Below are 19180 nucleotides of genomic sequence, written 5' to 3'. Positions count from 1 at the left end.
TCAAATATGATTATCCTTAATCACATTAGCCTGACATTTTTCCATTGGTGAGGGAAAAAGGAACTTACGAAGAATTTAAACTGCTGAACAGTTGAAGTGCTATAAAATGTCTTTACGGAACTCCCCAGTCTCAAGAAATTGCGTGATCATTGAGTTGGGCACAGACTGGTTGTCAGGCCTAGACCCCACTCCTGTCTCTGCTCATACGGGACCTCAGCCAGCTACATCTGAACCTGTTTTCTCATCCTTCAAATTGAAGGAGGGCAGGACTAGATAATCCTTGTGTTCCTAAAGCCTTCTTGTTTTTTTGTTTTCTTTTGTTTTCTTTTGTTTTGTTTGTTTGTTTGTTTTTGAGAAAAGTTTTGCTTTGTCTCCCAGGCTGGAGTACACTGGCGCAATCTTGGCTTACTGCAACCTCTGCCTCCTGGGTTCAAGCGATTCTCCTGCCTCAGCCTCTCAAGTAGCTGGGATTACAGGTGTGTACCACCACACCTGGCTAATTTTTGTGTGTTTTTGGTAGAGATGGGGTTTCACCATTTTGGCCAGGCTTGTCTCAAACTCCTGACCTCTGGTGATCTGCCCCACCTTGGCCTCCTAAAGTGCTGGGATTATAGGCATGAACCACCATGCCCAGCCCCAAAGCCTGCTTCTTAACAGTTGTTTTATTCTGTCTACCAGGAAAAAGCATATGGCTCCTCTCTGTGCAGGCCCTCTAGTTCTGAGAGATGGGGAAACTTCACAGGTTCAGGAATGCCCACAGCATCCCCAGGATATGGACTTGTAGTGGGTGGCAAATACTGAAATAGTTCTCTAGATCAAGGACCTGAGTGAGCAGAGATGACATTATCAGCTGAGCCTCCCAAAGCGAATCATGAGCAGAGGCAGAAACAGCACAGGGGACCCCAGCTCCTGCTCACGTGGCTACCCAGCAGCCTTGAGAGCCGGTGCTGCAGTGAATACAGGCTGTGTCTGAGCCCCTCTGTGTACGTTCTCTCACTTCATATTATTCTGTGCTCAGTTACCACCTTAGAAACTATCATTTACCCCCGTCTAGATAATTCTATTCTGCGGGAAAAATAATGTGGCTCCCACAAGCAATTTCTGAGCAGTCCAAGCCTGCATAGCACGGTGTGTGGCAGCGATAGAGGCAGATCAAGTGACCCCTTCTGAAATGCTGACCTGGGTGAGGGACGAGGTTCTCCTGAAGCAGTCCTCTGAGCAAGGACCTGCTCCAGGGAGGCCAGGCTTCCTCTGCACAGAGGTTGGAGATGGGCGTTGCACTGGATGCTCATCACTTTTTTCATGGTTGGGATGGGCAGGATTTGGTGAGTGATTACTCCACAGTGATGGTAGGGCTGGTGGTGTAGACAGGCTGTGAAGCTGAACCCTCAGTCCCGCATGTCCAGCTAGCTGACCTAGAGGATTTTCCTCACCTGTTTACAAATAACGCCCTGTGTTTGGTGAGGGGTTGGCTGAGACAGTTTTGTAGCCTGACAGGGACTTGGCCCCTCTGGGCAGGCTCTCACTTTGCTGGCCCCACAGCTGTGGCTGAGGGGTGGCCCATAAGAAGAGGTTGCCAGGCATCCTTTGTGGGGGCACACAGACCACCCCCTGCCCTGTGCCTCGATCTATAATTGTTGCTAGGTGGGGTGGGGCTGGCATGGAAACCAAAAAGAGTTGATTACAGAACATGGTTAATCTCCCTTTGCTCCTCTCTGCTCTGCCGATCCCCGTAATAGCCTGCTATCAGAGGAGGCCTGGGGCAGCCTGCGCCAGCAGGGACTAGCTGGGCGGTGAACTGGGACAGTAGCTGGTGGCAAGACAGCTTGTTAACCCAGAACTAAAATAGACACCAGCTCCATTTCAAACCCCAGAGGCAGCAGAACCACAGTGGGATGCTACCCGCTTAGACTGGAGGTTTGTAACTCAAAACAGCTGTTGCCTTCTCACTCTCCTGCATTTGTCTCCCTTCCCCCGCCACCAACACTGGCAACGTGCCCATTGTTCCTTAATAAAAAGTGTTGGAAATCCAAACTCATGTAAATCTCGATTCCATGTCCCTCCACTCCACTGTGTTTCAAATGAATGAAATGTTATCATAGAACAAAAGGAAGATACAAAGCTGCCTTAGAGATGCCAGCTCTTACGGTCGGGTGTTAGCTTCACCCTGACATGACCAATGCTCAGTCATCCCCCTTCCCCCACGACTCCCCAGATGAGGGAGAGAAGGCAGAGGAGGAAACAGAGTCAGGCTATGGTGAGCTGGCATTTGGAACTGGAGGTGAGGGACGGAGTGTTCAGAGAGCAGGCGGCTACACCGAGGACATCCTTTGTGTGAGGATGTTGCTGGGCACTGAATGTCCATCAGAATAGAACAGAGCAACTGGCCATACCCTGCTGTGAATGAAGTCAGCTGGGAGGGGCATCCAGGTCAGCAGGAGAATCCGAGCCACGCGGGTCCCTGAAATTTTCTAATAACCACATTTCATTTCATTTCATTTTGAGGATCTCGCTCTGTCACCCAGGCTGGTGTCCAGTGGCATGATTATTACTCACTGCACCTTGACCTCCCAGGCTTTTAAGTGACCCTTCCACCTCAGCTTCCCAAGTAGCTGGAACCACAGGCATGTGCCACCCCATGCAGCTAATTTTTTTTGTATTTTTTGTAGAGACAGAGTCTCCCTATGTTGTCCAGGCTGGTCTTGAACTCCTGGCCTCAAGTGATCCTCCCACCTTAGCCACCCAAAGTGCCGGGATTGTAGGTGTGAGCCACCGTGCCTGGCCCTAGTAGTCATGTTTTTAAAAGTGAAAAGAAAGAGACAAAATGAATAATGCTTCGAGTATACCAATATCATCAAAATATGTCAACGTATAATCAACAGAAAAATTGTGAGTGATGTGGTTCACATTCTTGCTTCCATGTACTGACTTTGAAATCTGGTGTGTGTGGCGCGACACCAGCCCATCTTGACTGCACCACACCAGCCACATTTCAGGTGCTTAACAGTCCACAGAGAGGTTTCAGACAAGCCACCTATGGCAGGGAGGGCTGCAGCTTTGATGCCGAGCCGTGTCTTGTGTGTGAAGGCCCAAGGGCGGCAGCTGGATGGTCACCCTGTTGGCACAGCCACTGCTGAGGGTGAAACTTGGCCAAAGTTATTGTGTAATCTTAGATGGCCCCCTGATGAAAGGAGTTCGGGTAATAAGTAATGTTAACATCATTTCAGTTAAAATGTACCCAGCAAATGATTGAGTTTGTACTGTGCGCCAGGCACTTGCCCAGGCTTGAAGGAAAGAGTGATGTTTGAGACAGGGTACGGGCTAGGCACAAAACAAGCTAGTTGGTTATAAAGCAAAGTTCAGAGGTGAGTTCACGGCCCAGGAGGGCACGTTTCCCTCAAATTCCAGGCAGAGGGATCTGGTGGATGCAAAGCTTCTCCTTGTTTACATCAGAGGCTGTGGGGCTTCACTTAATTTCCTCTGGGTCAGGGCCCAGCTGGGTCTGGTACTTCATTGACCCTGGTCATCTCTGAGTTCAAGGTGATGACATGAAATCTCTGTTGGGAATTAGTACGTAAGGAGCCCGAGGGGGCTCTAGCAGGCACCTCGGCTCCATGAGTAGGGAGGGCAGCTGAGACCACCCCCTGCCTGTATCTTAGTAGTGGGGCCACCAGAGGGAAATGCCTTCTTTTTCCTGCATTCTCGACTGTTCCAAGGAATGTTTACCTCCCTTCACTGCACACCTACCACCTACAGAGACCCCAGGACGACTCATCGTCTACCCGGTATTGATCCTGTCAAATGTCGTCCTAAAAACAGGGAGAAGATAAAATATTTGTCAGCATCTTGTATTCAAGAGTCCATGAGTCTGAGGCTTGGGCAGGCAGAAACAGATTTTAAACACTTCTGGGGGCTGTGAACAGAGGTCCCTCCAGGAGGGGAGGACTGCTCCCACCCCTCACCTGACAGGTACAGAAGCCTTGGTCAGGACTACCCTGCCCCCCACCCAAGGGCCAGAGCGAGGAGTGGCCCACCCAGCTTTGGTGCCCACTACACACCCTTCATGAAGTCCTCAGACTCTGCCCAGTGCTTCACGCCACGCTGGTTTGGTTGAACAATCGGAGTGGGGCATTGGGTTGCCGTGTGCAACCCAGGCGGGTTCCTGGGGCATGGGGAGGGGCGGCTGCCTGGCCAGGGCCCTGTCACAGGGCCATCACTGTTGCTCGAAGCAACTGGGAGAGATTAGTGCAGCTGTTGGATGTCAGTTCTCTGCCCTGAGATGGGCAGGGGAGGGTGGGCTGAGAGGAGAGGAATGTGTGAGTTGGTTGAGACTCTAGAGGAGAGGTTGTTTGCACTTACTCCTTTTGGCCTCTGGAGACAGAACAGGAAAAATGAAGCATGAAATCCCTTTTGAGAAGGAATGCCAGCCTCTCCATTAAAACACAATAATGAGGAAGGAATTCAGTATCTGAAGGAAATGGCCAAGCTGAGTGGCAGCTTCTCGGCAGGTATTTCGCAGGTTCTGCTGATGAGGGTTGCAGGGAGCAGGGAGTGTCAGCGTTAGGAAATGCTCCCAGCTGAGCCAGCGTCCAGGCATTAGGGATGTGTGGGTCACATAAGGAGCCAGGGCATCTGCAAATAGCTGTCCTCTGAACGCACAGCCCGGCAGAGTGGAATGAAGCCAGCCGGCTCCGTCCCAGCCTGCCGCCTGGCAGCTCTGTGACCTCGGACAAGTGGTGACTCGGTTTCCCTATCTGGAAAATAGATTTGAAGACTGTTGTGAGGATGAAGGGAGATATTCCACAATCCTCAGAGTGTAACAAATACTAAATGCAATTTTTCTTCTGGTACTATTTAGAATGCATGTATTTTTAAATATTTTAAACCTTCCAACATTTACAGTTATAGGTGTTGTGCCACTCTATGGCTATCCCATTCCAGCGGAATTGAAAAGGAGTCAAATTCCATGTGTGATTTACTTGGTAGAGAACATGAAAGCAGTTTGTCCTTTACTCTTATAAACAGCTGTTTTTATCTAGTTTCACTTTTGTAAAGATTGGGAAATGGAGTGGCTCTTTAAATTTAGTTTGAGTCCTGCTTCCCATGTTTCTTAATCCCACTATGTGGAAAGCAGAGATTTAGAAACGTGAAGGAACTCGACACCTCTACGTCACAGAACCACACGTCACTTTCCTTAGATTGTTGGGGGATCCCTAGGGTTCTAAGGAAGTGAGTTTCCTGATGTTTGAAATTTGCCAATGCAGCGTTTCAAAAATATGCTTAGCGTAGTTTAAAAAAAAAAAAATTCACCCTTCTTGCTGATTGTGAGGAGGTCATATGTCCTTCAGCTGTCACAGTGGTAGACTTGATGGAGTTACGTGACAGAGAACAGAGCCCAAGGAAGCACCTGAGCGGTTTTTCATCTCTGGGTTACTCTGTTAAGGCTTGTTTGTTGACTTCGGGATTTTCATCTTGTTCTAGAGAGTTAAGGTCACCAGATGAATAAAGTATTACTGTTAGTGAGCACTGGGGGAACTAATCCCAAAACTGTTAAGCCACAAGGTTAAGAAGTTTAAAAAAAAAAAAAAAAAAGACTTTTGGTGTCCTTGTTTTCCATTTCTGTAAATCACATTGCTGATAAATTTGCCTTTGGGCATGCACCCTACCCGTTTTAGGTACTAGGCTCAGTTACTGGCTACAGATTCCACATGCCCTTTTCAGGGCTGATGCTGTTAACGGTGATAGTTATTCCTGATAAGTACCTTAACTCTGCTGTGAGGTATCAAAACTGATGGATCTATTTTTGGCTGCCTCTTTACCATTACTCCTTCTAAAGAATGTGTACAGCATAACAACATATTTATCACACTGCATTTCTACCCCAGCTCAGAATTGTGCAACTTTCTTTAAAAAAAAAAAAAAAAAAAAAGGATGTCCTGTCTTCTTCCAAGGACATTTGCTGTCAGAAGAACAGATATCTCTGCCTTGCCTAAATAGGCAGGCTGTGTAGCACAGACAGCCATCAATTCAATGACTTTTTAGAATTTTAGGGCCTCACGGTGGCTCATGCCTGTAATCTCAGTACTTTGGGAGGCCAAGGCAAGGGGATCGCTTGAGGCCAGGAGTTGGAGACCAGTCTGGCCAACATGGCAAAACTCCATCTCTACTAAAATACAAAAAAAAAAAGCCAGGCATGGTGTCTCAGACCTGTAATCCCAGCTACTGGGGAGGCTGAGGCACAAGAATCACATGAATCCAGGAAGTAGAGGTTGCAGTGAGCTGAGATTGCACCACTGCACTGCCGCCTGGGTGACCGAGTGAGACGCTGTCTCAAAAATAAAATAAAATTTTAATTTACTTTTGTTTTCTTAAGACTTAGTGAATCTGAGTGTGAATAAGAACATTATTTGTCGTATTAAAGTCCCCTGAGGATTGAAAGGACAAAACTCCAGCTAGCAACTGAGTGTATTTTCTTGACCTGTTGGAGCTGGTTGGTCCCACCCCTTGCCCTATGTACCTCCTGCCTTTAGTGACTCAGGCACGTGGTCAGGCAGTGGCTGGCCGGTTGGGTCTCTGTGACTTCAGGACAGTGTGGAGTTCAACAGCTCTTGTGGGAGTCAGGCTTCTCTGACCATGTTAGCACTGTGCCCTTTCCAGCCCAGCAAGGGTCAGAGTCAGTATACTGTGGGATTTTGCTTGTCTGTTTGATTTTTGGAGAAGGGACAGGAAGGGCTGTGACAGTGCCTGTCTAGTCACTGACAACCACAGGCACTTCTCTAAGCACATATCAAAGAGTCTCTGTGATCATGGTTCCCGGCCCCTGGTGTTGGCAGCCACCTTCCTGTCATCTGTGCCTTTACATACCAGCGGCCATGTAGAAACAGCTTACCTTGTGACCTGGGAGGCATTTCCCTCCACTGGGCCCCGCAGGCCCTCCTCTCTGCTTCACCTACCCAGTGCCACCAGGGACATTACAGTTGATACTAAGGGAGGGAGGAAGGGATGCTTTGAAGAGATAAGTGCAGGCAGCTGCTTCACCTCTGCTGTTCCAGGGAGCTCCACCTCCACGTACCTGAACACCACAGCCCCCTCCTACCATCTACCCTAAGAACTGCTAGAGCTCCTCCACCCTATAATGGGAACCTCCACAGTGGAGCGGCCCCACTGGAGGCAGGACCCACATTTCAGGGACTGGAATGTCATACATGGGGTGGGGAATGGTCCAATCTATTCCAGTATTCTAAATTAAAGTTTCTTATCCTCTTACAGAAACATTGGCCAACGTGTGCTAGAATGCAGGTCCCCTGGGGGCCTGGGGGGTGGGTGAAACAGGCTCTTGTGCACTGTCTTGGTACAGAAACACTTATTTCTGTGAGCACAGTGATTGGGAGTTCACATATGCTAAGCAGCTCCTGTAAGTTGAGGTCAGGCTGAATGTCCATCTTGGATTCCATGTGGAATCTAACCTTAATCTGTCCTTTGGAGATTTTTCCCCTGATGATTTTTTTTTTCTTCCTGAAAGTAATGTATTTCTGAATGTGATTTTTAAAGAAAAAGTTGTTTTTGAAAGGGTCAGTGGGGTTCTTAATTTCTTTAAATCCTACAAAGAGATACACTTCCCCCAAATACATTTACTTTACTGACAGCAAAGTTAGTTTCCATTTGGAAAAGTTACCCTGTTTCCAACATCGAGTTATCTCTGTTGCCAGAAAATCAAAAGGCAGCCAATCAGATTTGTAAACCTTTCCTCTGGCACATTATCAAGATCTCTTGCAAAATGAAATTGTCCTACAGCCCTCCCCTCTCCTGTGGCTCTGAGTGCAGTTCTGCCCCATCTAAATATTAGTATTTTGCAATCATGCTCTTTATGAGTCCCTGGCAGAGTGGAGATACACCACAGACGGGGTGAGGAGAGAGTCGTGGGGACCACCTGGCCAGTGACTGTGGTCTTAATGAAGATTGACAAGCCCAAGGGAGGTTTGCAAATACCCTGATGCCTGCAGCCGGCTTTGCATCCAGCAGCTCCATCCACAGATTTACAGTGGCCTCTATTGTCCTTGAAGAGCTGCTTAGAAACAAGGTTGCAAAGCTTTCTCCTTCGGGCCTTGGGAAAGCTGGATGAACCCTCGGGTTTCCACCTGATAGGGCTGATCCAAGTGTTTCTGGGTGGTGGTTTCCACACTGGTTTTATTTAAGGTCTATCAACAGGTGCTGAGTGTGAGGCAGGGAGGCAAGTGGTTTTCTGTGGGTGTTTCTTCCTTTTAACCAACTGCACCACATGCTTCTGATTTCAAAGCAGATTTTTTTTCTCTGCCACTTTCACGTTTTATGTCTTTACACTTCTAGAAGTCCCTTAGTTGAAATTCCATGAAAAGGGTGTGAAGTGTGGATTTAGACCTTGCTTAGATTCTGTTAGGAGGTTGAGTGCTTGTGCAGGCTGGGAGAGCATACACTTCTTTTCAGGAGGCAGGTAAAGGGAGCAGGTGGGATGAGGCAGAAGACTGGTCAGAAAGAACACTTTTCTCCCCATGAGGCTTTCAGTTAGACAGAAGTAGTAAGGACGATTGTGAAGTTCTTGTGAGAAGAGAGAACACTGTTCCTTTGAAATTAAAACTCAATTTTTCCTGATTTTTCATGTTGGCTAAAACAGGCCAGGAAACGGGCTTTTCCTGATTTCTTTTTTCCTGTCGTACAAAAACATAATGATTAAATTTGGAAAAGTACTTTGCGGTTTTCAAGGGACTTTGTTATTCACAGTAACTGCAAAGATCCCCCTGTTTTAGATGAGAAGGGAAACTGAGGTATGGAGAAGGAAAGGAACAGGCGAGAAGTAACAAAGATGAGTAAAGTATTGGTAATTTCTTTTCTCTGGGAGTTCTAACAATCTAACAGGCTTGTACTTTAAGACATTTCTAGATAGCAGATTCTCACACCTAACTCACTGTATCTTCCAAACTTGTCTAACTATAAGAATCAGCTGGTGTGCTTGTTCATATACAGATTCTTAGGCCCATCCTCTAGTTATTCTGATTTCAGTTGATCTGGGGTGATCTAGGAGTCTGCTTTTTTTAACAAGGTCATGTGGGGATTCTTATCTCTTGGCATGTTTGGGAAATTTTACATAGCCGGCAGCTGAAGTGCAGATGGAAATAAGTTGTCCAAGGTCATACAATCTGAACTCCCTGATCCCCACCTGGTGTCTCTGGTCCCTGAGTCCACATCCCCCTACCACCCACTGCTCCACAGCTGCCTTCCCAGGGACACAGAGTTTGTGGTCAATACTGGATAATTCTGCCACGTCTTTATTCTCATGTCTTCATCAGCTACTACGTATGAAGCTGTCCAGAAACGAGGGATTTTGAGGGTGAGTGAGAGAATGAAGAAGACAGACACAGGCATAAGAGACAAAAAAAACCTCAATGTTATTAAAAATGCAAGTAGGTGTGCACACCTGTAGCCCTAGTTACTAGGGAGGCTGAGACAGGAGGATTGCTTGAGCCCAAGAGTTTAAGGCCAGTCTGGGCAACATAGTGAGCCCACCTCAAAAAAGAGAAAAAATCACTACAACCATAGAGGTACAGTAAATTCTAAATCTAATTGCCATATTAAGAGGCATTCATTCTCCATTCCCTTCATAAAACCTACTTGTTAATGCCAGTCACACTAAATATTCATAACCAATAGGCTATGCACTAGTACAAAAGTCTCAAAAGTGGAGAGTAGCCAAGCACAGTGGCTCACACCTGTAACCCCAACACGTTGGCATTGCTTGAGCCCAGGAGTTTGAGATCAGCCTGGGCAACATGGTGACACCATGTCTCTAAAAAAATTTTTAAAATTAGCCAGGCATGGTAGCACATGCCTATAGTACCAGCTATGAAGGGAGGCTGAGGTGGGAGGATCACTTGAGCCCGGGAGTTCAAGGCTGCAGTGAGCTATGATCATGCTACTGCACTCCAGCCTGGGCAACAGAGCCAGACTTTTTTTTTTTTTTTTTTTTTTTTAAGAAGAAAAAAAAAAAGGCTGGGCACAGTGGCTCACGCCTGTAATCCCAGCACTTTGGGAGGCCTTGGTGGGCAGATGAGCAGGCAGTTCGAGGCCAGTCTGGCCAACATGGAGAAACCCCGTCTCTACTAAAAATACAAAAATTAGCTGGGCGTGGTGACGCAAGCCTGTAATCCCAGCTACTCAGGAGGCTGAGGCGGGAGAATCACTTGAACCGGGGAGGTGGAGGTTGCAGTGCGCCGAGATCGCGCCATTGCACTCCAGCCTGGGCAACAAGAGCAAAACTCTGTCTCCAAAAAAAAAAGTGAAGAGTATTCAGTAAGATCTCTAGGATACAAGGAAAAAAAAATATTTTTTATCTCACCGTTTTAAAATTTCTATTTGGTAATATACCTGGCACATTACATATATGCAAATATATATGTATATAAATACATATACATACTACCTGTGTACACACATACATATTCTCAGCTGAACAACAAACACATATGGACCACATACGAAAAACTTTTTTATAGGAGTAGTGCACATTTCAGAAAGTTTGCAGCCACCTCTCAGTCCTACCTGCCTGCCTTTTGCAGTTGACTTGCATGCTACGTCAAGTCTCTTCCCAACCTGTTTATGTCTGTAATACTTGTAATCATTTATTATAATTTAATTAAATTTTATATAAGCTGATGGAATGTTGTTTTAATAAAAGAATAGTCTCTGCAGAAACTTACGTTGCAAAGGCTTATTTGCAGTGCAGATTGGACAGAGTGTTTTTTTTTAGTTGCTGTCAAATTTAGGCTAGGTAAGATACCTGTGCACAGTTGAATGCCATAATCATAAAAATCTAGGATTCTGCTTTAGTTTGGCTTGCAAAAATCTGGTATAATAAACTCCCATGTACCCTTATCCAGTTTCAGGGATTATCAGCTCACAGCCAATTTTGTTTCCTCTCTTCCCCAACTGAGGTAATTTCAAAACAAATCCCAGATATTCTATGTTTTATTTATAAGTATTTCATTGTATATCTTTTTTTAAAGGGGACCTTTTTAAAAAGCATAGCCAAAATAATATCATAACTGAAACATTCAGTCACTTGTGAATATATCAAATATCTCTGATCAGAGTTAGATTTCCCCAATTCAGACATTTCTCTTAGCCTTTCAGTCCAATATAGATCTTTCAGCCAACTGGTGGCGAGGTGATGGATTGGTGACCATGGGGAGGGTGCAGTTGAACTTGAGCATGGGGAGAATGAACTGGGGGTGGGAGAAGGAAGGAGCTCCATCTCCAGGACAGAGGCTCTTGTTGCCTCCAAGGGTCACCGTCCTCCCTGTGTGCACAGCTCAGAGCTTGAACGTGTTTCAGCCAGAAAGAACCTCACCCAGAGGGGCTGCATCCATTCTGCTTCCCCGCAGGATGTGTCTCGTGGCCTGTGATTTAGACCGCTGGGTACTTTGACGTCTGGGCCCGCAGTGTGAGGACTTCCAGCCCCTAAAGGTGTTCTTCATTATCCAGACCCATCCCTTCCCTGGGCCTTGACCACAGTGGTGAGCTCAGCAGAATTCCCTCAAAAGGGACGCTGTGTTTTGAGTGGCTCATGGGAACCCAGGGTTGGGGTTCCAAAGGTAGCTGAGCAGTGACAGGAGAGTGCTCAGGAGAGGCCCTGCCTGAACAGGGGAGCCAGGGGAGGAGCATGCACAGCAGGACCGGGTTCTGCTGTGCCCGCTACAGCGTGATAAGGCAAGCAGGGCAGCCCAGACTGACACTTCTTCCTTTCGGTGCTTCCTGAAAGTGAGTGCAGCTGCTTCGTGGCTGACTTCGTTATCTGTTTATTTCCAGGGAAGACTCTCTCTCAAAAAAGTTTTCACTGAGGTGCATGCAGTGTGGACGCAAGCAAGTGGCTTTGCCTGGCTGAAACAGTGATAAAAGGAGCTAGCTCCCTTAGAGGGGGTGAGGGTCAGCTACGCTTGCACACGTAAATACATGGAATGATGCTTGGTATACAGCGTTGTCTAACAGAATATCCTGTGATCGTGCAAACATATTGTGTCTGTGCTTCCCGATGCAGTTGAGCCCTTAAAAGAAGGCTGAAGTGACTGAGGAAACTTTAATTTAAATTTGAACAGCCACATATGGCTTTGGTGGCTACTACATTCCGTGCAAGTCTAGGAGATGTTGATAATACCATAACGATGGTATTTTGTTTTTATCCACCCATCTGCACACTGATGTAAAACTTTTAATATGGTTCTCAGTGAAGACCTAGAAGACAATACTGGTATGAAAAGCAGAGACAATATTATAAAGTGGTGTTTGCTCTGCATCTGTGTGGCCTGGAACATTTAGGATGTCAAAGATCATCTCTGAAATGAAGAGTCAGATTTTGAAGTGGACTGCATCTGTGGGAGTCTTTCAAGGAAGGAGAGGCAGCCTTGTGATAGGCATGGGTGGGAGCAGGAACTCAGGCTGACATTTCATGTGTGCTTCTTACTGGCTATGTGGCATGAGTCACATTGCTTCGTATTTTTGATCACCAGTGTTCATCTGGAAGATGAGAGTCATGATACGCACCTGCCTGCTGGGGTTGTCATATGTGCTGTGCTGTCAGGGTGCCTAAGCTCCGTCCGTGAGGACCGTGGTTATCATTCAGATAATGATGATGCTAATACCACAACTTAATGCACAATCACTGTCACTTCTAATTAGATTGGAAAGTTTAATAATTTTTATCCCTGTCAGATGCCAGGGATGCCGATTGATTGCTCTAGCTACTACTTAAATGTATATGCTCTTTTGACTTTTAAACATTTACTCTCTAGACTTTTAAGCATTAGAATCCAGTGAACTGAGGGAGAGAGAAACCTCTGACATGATCCCTAATGCCTGATCGAGGTGAGAGCGAGCAGGTCTGCCACGGTGACTTCAGGTTCCCAGCTGTCTTCTTCTTGTGCCCAGACTGTGGGTGTTCAAGTCGTATGTACATCTTGTGCTGCCTGCAAAGATTTGGTATCCAGAAGTTGATAGAATACAATGTTTTTTAAAGGAAGAGGTTTTTGGTGCTAACCATGCAGCCTGGCTTCTTGACATCATATCATTTTTATTTTACTCAATTGAAATGAGTCAACAAAAACATAAGGCTGGAAGAGTAGAAACTCTGACTTAACTGCTTCTTCATATGTTCTCCCTTTCTGCCTCCTCATATGTTCTCCGTTTCCTCTCCTAGATGTGATATTTGCTGCGTCACCTTTCGAACACATCGAGGACTGCTGCGTCACAACGCGCTTGTCCACAAACAACTTCCCAGGGATGCAATGGGCAGGCCTTTCATACAGAACAACCCTTCGATTCCTGCTGGCTTCCACGACTTAGGATTCATGGACTTCTCCTGTAGGAAGTTTCCTCGCATTTCTCAGGTATTCTGATCAGCCCATGGAAGCAACCAGCAACTGCCTTCCATGGTCCACGCAGTTAGACTAAACTTCCTCTCCCTGAGGTTTCTTTCCTTAAAATGTCGGTTGGGCTTTGTCTTTTTTATAACACCTTTTTTCTTAAAATTATCGTTGGCCCTTTCAGTCTTCCTTGGGTTGTTGGGTTGAGAAGGGCGCAGTCTTGTTTGGGGTTGAATATCCTAAGAACTTGTGCATCAGTCTAGCTGTTCTGTGCCTTTTGCCCATTCTTGGGTCTTTGAGGTTTAAGATGTCAACCCTGGTAGGCCAGGCCCCAGTGACTCACACCTGTAATGCCAGCACTTTGTGAGGCCAAGGCAGGAGGATCGTTTGAGGTCAGGAGTTTGAGACCTGCCTGGACAGCATAGCAAGACTTTATCTCTACAAAAAATTTAAAAATTAGCCAGGCATGGTGGTGTGCACCTAGTAGTCCCAGCTACTTGGGAGGCTGAGGTGGGAGGATACTTGAGCCCAGCAGGTTGAGGCTGCATTGAGCCATGATCACGCCACTGCCCTCCAGCCTGGGTGGCAGAGAGAGATTTTCTCAAAAATAAAATTTTAGGGCCGGGCACGGTGGCTCAAGCCTGTAATCCCAGCACTTTGGGAGGCCACGGTGGTCAGATCACAAGGTTAGGAGTTCAAGACCAGCCTGACCAACATGGTGAAACCTCATCTGTACTAAAAATACAAAAATTAGCCAGATGTGGTGGCACGCTCCTGTAATCCCAGCTACTCGGGAGGCTGAGGCAGGAGAATCACTTGAACCCAGGAGGATGAGGTTGTAGTGAGCCGAGATTGTACCATTGCACTCCAGCCTGGGCAACAGAGCAAGACTCCATCTCAAAAAAAAAAAAAAAATTTTTTTTTTAAATAAAATAAAAGTTGTGAATTGTAAAACACCCCAGCCCTATAATAATTGGAATTTGTGGGCTTTTAAAAAAATCTTTACTATCTGCGTTGCAGCTAAATATTCTAAATATTGTGGTTTCTATTAAAAACAGTTTGGGTCATTATTGACCTGAATAAGAAAAGAGCCATATATATTCCCACTAATAAAGCACCTGCTAAAACTACTTTGAAATCGGCTGGGCACAATGGCTCGTGCCTGTAACCCCAGCACTTTGGGAGGCCAAGGCGGGTGGAGCACTTGAGGCCAGGAGTTTAAGACCAGCCTGGCCAACACAGTGAAACCCCGTCTCTACTAAAAATATAAAAAATTAGCTGGGCATGGTGGCACATGCCTATAATCCCAGCTGCCGGGGAGGCTTAGGCATGACGATCTCTTGAACCTGAGAGGTGGAAGTTGCAGTGAACCGAGATCATGCCTGGATGACATAGCGAGACTCAGTCTCAAAAATAAATAAATAAAACTACTTTGAAATTATTTTTTCCCCCATTTAAAGAAGTTCAGATAGAAGGCATCAACAGTGTTGTTCTTCAAGTGTATAAGGAACAAACTCAATGGATTGTTCCATATGCACACCACCCATGTTAACCCCCCAGGTGACATTCCTCATAGCCCCTCCTAGGCAGTGTCCCCCTTCCACAATCATAGAGGGGTAGGGTAGCTGATTCTCCAACATCTCCCACCCTCAGTTTCGCAAGGCACCCATTTTTTAAAAGAATTAATTCTACTCTTGTGGTATTGTTACTTAACTATGCTTCAGAATCTCTCATGAGATATCTTGTGGGGTTGATATCATTTATCATGCAAACATGATTCTTAAGATGCTTTGTGGATTTCCTTATTCAGTCTAGTGTGTTAGCAAGCAGGAGAAGGTCATTTTTTTTTTTAAGGCAGAGTCTTGTTCTGTTGCCCAGGTTACAGTGCAGTGTGGCATAGTCATGTCTCACTGCAGACTCAACCTCCTTAGGCTCAGGTGCTTTTCCTGCCTCAGCTTCCCAATAGCTAGGACACAGGCATGTACCACCATATCTGGCTAATTTTCTTGCTTTTTATAGAGACGAGGTCTTGCTATGTTGCCCAGGCTAGTCACAAACTCCTGGCCTCAAGCGATCCTCCCACTTCGGTCTCTGGAGTAGCTGGGACTAGAGGCATGAGCCAACACACCTGGCAAATTTTTTTTTTTCTTTTTTTGTAGAGATATGGGATCTTGCTATGTTGCCTAGACTGGGAACTCTTTTTATATTATGGGGGAAGATTGTGGGATAAATGTACAACAAATACTTTGTGCATCTCCGTTTAGTGATTATTTTTTCAATCTTCACGTGTGTTCCCTTGCTTTTACCGGTGGGTTCTATATAGGCCTGGTGCGAAACAAACCTGCGGAGGTGCATCAGCGAGCAGCACCGTTTTGTCTGCGACACCTGTGACAAGGCGTTCCCCATGCTCTGCTCACTGGCCCTGCACAAGCAGACCCACATGGCGGCAGACCAGGGTCAAGAAAAGTTGCAGGCCACGCCCCTGCCTGCTGACGCCCTGGACCAGAAGGGCTTCCTGGCCTTGCTTGGCCTGCAGCACACCAAAGACGTCAGGCCTGTCCCCGCCGAGGAGCCCCTGCCGGATGACAACCAGGCAATTCAGCTCCAGACACTCAAGTGTCAGCTACCTCAGGACCCCGGCTGCACCAACCTGCTGAGCCTGTCTCCTTTTGAAGCTGCTTCCCTAGGCGGTTCTCTCACAGTTCTCCCCGCGACCAAGGACAGCATAAAGCACCTGTCCCTGCAGCCCTTCCAGAAGGGCTTCATCATCCAGCCTGACAGTAGCATTGTGGTCAAGCCCATCTCTGGCGAGTCGGCCATTGAGCTGGCAGACATCCAGCAGATTCTGAAGATGGCGGCCTCGGCTCCCCCTCAGATCAGTCTTCCGCCCTTCTCCAAGGCCCCCGCCGCCCCACTGCAGGCGATCTTCAAGCACATGCCCCCTCTGAAGCCAAAGCCCCTGGTCACACCACGGACGGTGGTGGCCACCTCCACGCCCCCGCCTCTCATCAACGCCCAGCAGGCTTCCCCAGGCTGTATCAGCCCCAGCCTGCCGCTGCCGCCCCTGAAGCTCCTCAAAGGCTCAGTGGAGGCGCCCTCCAACGCCCACCTGCTGCAGCCCAAGTCCGGGACCCAGCCCAGCGCGGCCACGCGGCTCTCCCTGCAGCAGCCGCGGGCGGAGCTACCGGGCCAGCCCGAGATGAAGACGCAGCTGGAGCAGGACAGCATCATCGAGGCCCTGCTGCCGCTGAGCATGGAGGCCAAGATCAAGCAGGAGATCACAGAGGGGGAGCTCAAGGCCTTCATGACAGCGCCCAGCGGCAAAAAGACGCCAGCCATGCGCAAGGTGCTCTACCCCTGCCGCTTCTGCAACCAGGTGTTTGCCTTCTCGGGGGTCTTGCGTGCCCATGTGCGCTCCCACCTGGGCATCTCGCCATACCAGTGCAACATCTGCGACTACATCGCCGCCGACAAGGCCGCGCTCATCCGCCACCTGCGCACGCACAGTGGGGAGCGGCCCTACATTTGCAAGATCTGCCACTATCCCTTCACTGTCAAAGCCAACTGCGAGCGGCACCTGCGCAAGAAGCACCTCAAGGCAACCCGCAAGGATATCGAGAAGAACATCGAGTATGTGAGTAGCAGCGCGGCCGAGCTGGTGGACGCCTTCTGTGCCCCGGACACCGTGTGCCGGCTGTGCGGCGAGGACCTCAAGCACTACCGTGCCCTGCGCATCCACATGCGCACGCACTGCGGCCGCGGCCTGGGCGGGGGCCACAAGGGCCGCAAGCCCTTCGAGTGCAAGGAGTGCAGCGCCGCGTTCGCGGCCAAGCGCAACTGCATCCACCACATCCTCAAGCAGCACCTGCACGTGCCCGAGCAGGACATCGAGAGCTACGTGCTGGCCGCCGACAGCCTGGGGCCCGCGGAGGCGCCAGCCACTGAGGCCTCGGGGCGCGGGGAGGACAGTGGCTGTGCTGCCCTTGGTGACTGCAAGCCCCTCACCACCTTCCTGGAGCCCCAGAACGGCTTTCTTCACAGGAGCCCCACCCAGCCTCCGCCTCCCCATGTCTCGATCAAGTTGGAGCCCGCCAGTAGCTTTGCGGTGGACTTCAATGAGCCCCTGGACTTTTCTCAGAAGGGCCTGGCGCTGGTCCAAGTGAAGCAGGAAAACACCTCCTTCCAGAGCCCTTCCTCCCTGGCCCCCTACGACTGCTCCATGGAGCCCATCGACCTGTCCATCCCCAAGAACTTCAGGAAAGGGGACAAGGATTTGGCCACTCCCAGCGAAGCCAACAAGCCTGAGCAGGAGGCGGGGAGCAGCGGGCAGCCCTCTCCCTGTCCAGCACCCGGCCCTTCTCTTCCCGTGACTTTGGGGCCCAGCGGGATCCTGGAAAGCCCCATGGCCACTGCGCCGGCGGCCACCCCGGAACCCCCAGCGCAGCCCCTGCAGGGCCCCGTTCAGCTGGCGGTCCCAATCTACTCCTCAGCCCTGGTCAGCAGCCCTCCCCTCGTGGGCAGCTCAGCCCTCCTGAGTGGCACAGCCTTGCTGCGGCCATTGCGACCCAAGCCCCCCCTGCTTTTGCCAAAGCCCCCCGTGACAGAAGAGCTGCCCCCGCTGGCCTCCATTGCCCAGATCATCTCATCTGTATCCTCGGCCCCCACCCTCCTGAAAACCAAGGTGGCGGATCCAGGGCCAGCAAGCACTGGCAGTAACACCACGGCTTCAGACAGCTTAGGAGGCTGTGTCCCCAAAGCCGCCACCACTGCCACCCCTGCTGCCACCACCAGCCCAAAAGAGTCTAGTGAGCCTCCCGCTCCAGCCAGCAGCCCAGAGGCTGCCTCTCCCACCGAGCAGGGCCCAGCGGGCACCTCGAAGAAGAGGGGCCGGAAAAGGGGGGTGAGGAGCCGGCCCCGCGCCAACAGCGTTGGGGTGGACCTGGACTCCAGCGGGGAGTTTGCGAGCATCGAGAAGATGCTGGCCACCACGGACACCAACAAGTTCAGTCCGTTTCTGCAGACAGCGGAGGACAACACTCAGGATGAGGTGGCCGGAGCCCCCGCCGACCACCACGGGCCCAGTGATGAAGAGCAGGGCAGTCCCCCAGAAGACAAGCTGCTGAGGGCCAAGCGGAACTCGTACACCAACTGCCTGCAGAAGATCACCTGTCCCCACTGTCCCCGGGTTTTCCCTTGGGCCAGCTCCCTACAGAGGCACATGCTCACACACACTGGTAAGAGGGCCACCGGGCTCCCAGGCGGTGAGTCCTACGTCGTGGCAGGGGGAGCCACGGGTGGGGGTCATAAGCGAGATGAATCTCCCACAGCTCCAGTTATTCCTAGCTTGCCTTCTTCCCCTGTCTGCGAAGCCCCGGGCTTGTCTGGTGGTGCTGTATTTCCTGTGTGCTCTCAGTACCCACATGGCCTGTGTGCAGGGGCTGAGCCCTCCAAGGGCAGCGCCCTCCAAGGGCAGCATTCTAGTGAGTGTTCACCCAGGGCATTTTGAGGTGAAAGTGGTCACAGGCCCTCAGATCACTCATGGCGTCGCGTCATCCCTTCCGGAGGCAGTAGCCAGATTATCTACTGGGTTAAGCAGGGAGGCAGCTCCGGAGAAGTGAGACTTTGAAGGTATTGGGGCATAATGAGCTCGGTGCTTTGACACTAGACATTCCATTCCAGTGTCCTCAGTGCAGCGTTTTAAATTTTGAAAATTTTGTGAAGTTTTTTTGGATGCCGTGTATTCTTAAATCTTACAAATTGTGATGTTGGCCGTTTTCTTTCGGTTCACTAAG

At 49.2% G+C, this 19180-nt stretch overlaps 1 protein-coding gene across 8 annotated transcripts in view; it reads left to right on the top strand.

Annotated features, from left to right (window-relative positions):
* Nucleotides 1-19180, top strand: part of RREB1 (ras responsive element binding protein 1) — a 147329-nt gene that overhangs the window by 108367 nt on the left and 19782 nt on the right. For all 8 annotated transcript variants that reach the window (XM_015449923.3, XM_005554115.4, XM_005554108.4 and 5 more), the window contains exons 9-10: nucleotides 13223-13412; nucleotides 15712-18622. In XM_015449923.3, the coding sequence (XP_015305409.3) occupies nucleotides 13223-13412; nucleotides 15712-18622 (3101 nt within the window). The remainder of the gene's footprint in view (nucleotides 1-13222; nucleotides 13413-15711; nucleotides 18623-19180) is intronic.

The sequence above is a fragment of the Macaca fascicularis genome, chromosome 4 (genome assembly GCF_037993035.2).
Source record: "Macaca fascicularis isolate 582-1 chromosome 4, T2T-MFA8v1.1".
Classification (NCBI taxonomy): Eukaryota; Metazoa; Chordata; class Mammalia; order Primates; family Cercopithecidae; genus Macaca; species Macaca fascicularis.
The sequence above is the reverse complement of the archived record's forward strand: the minus strand, read 5'-3'. Positions and strand labels throughout refer to the sequence as shown.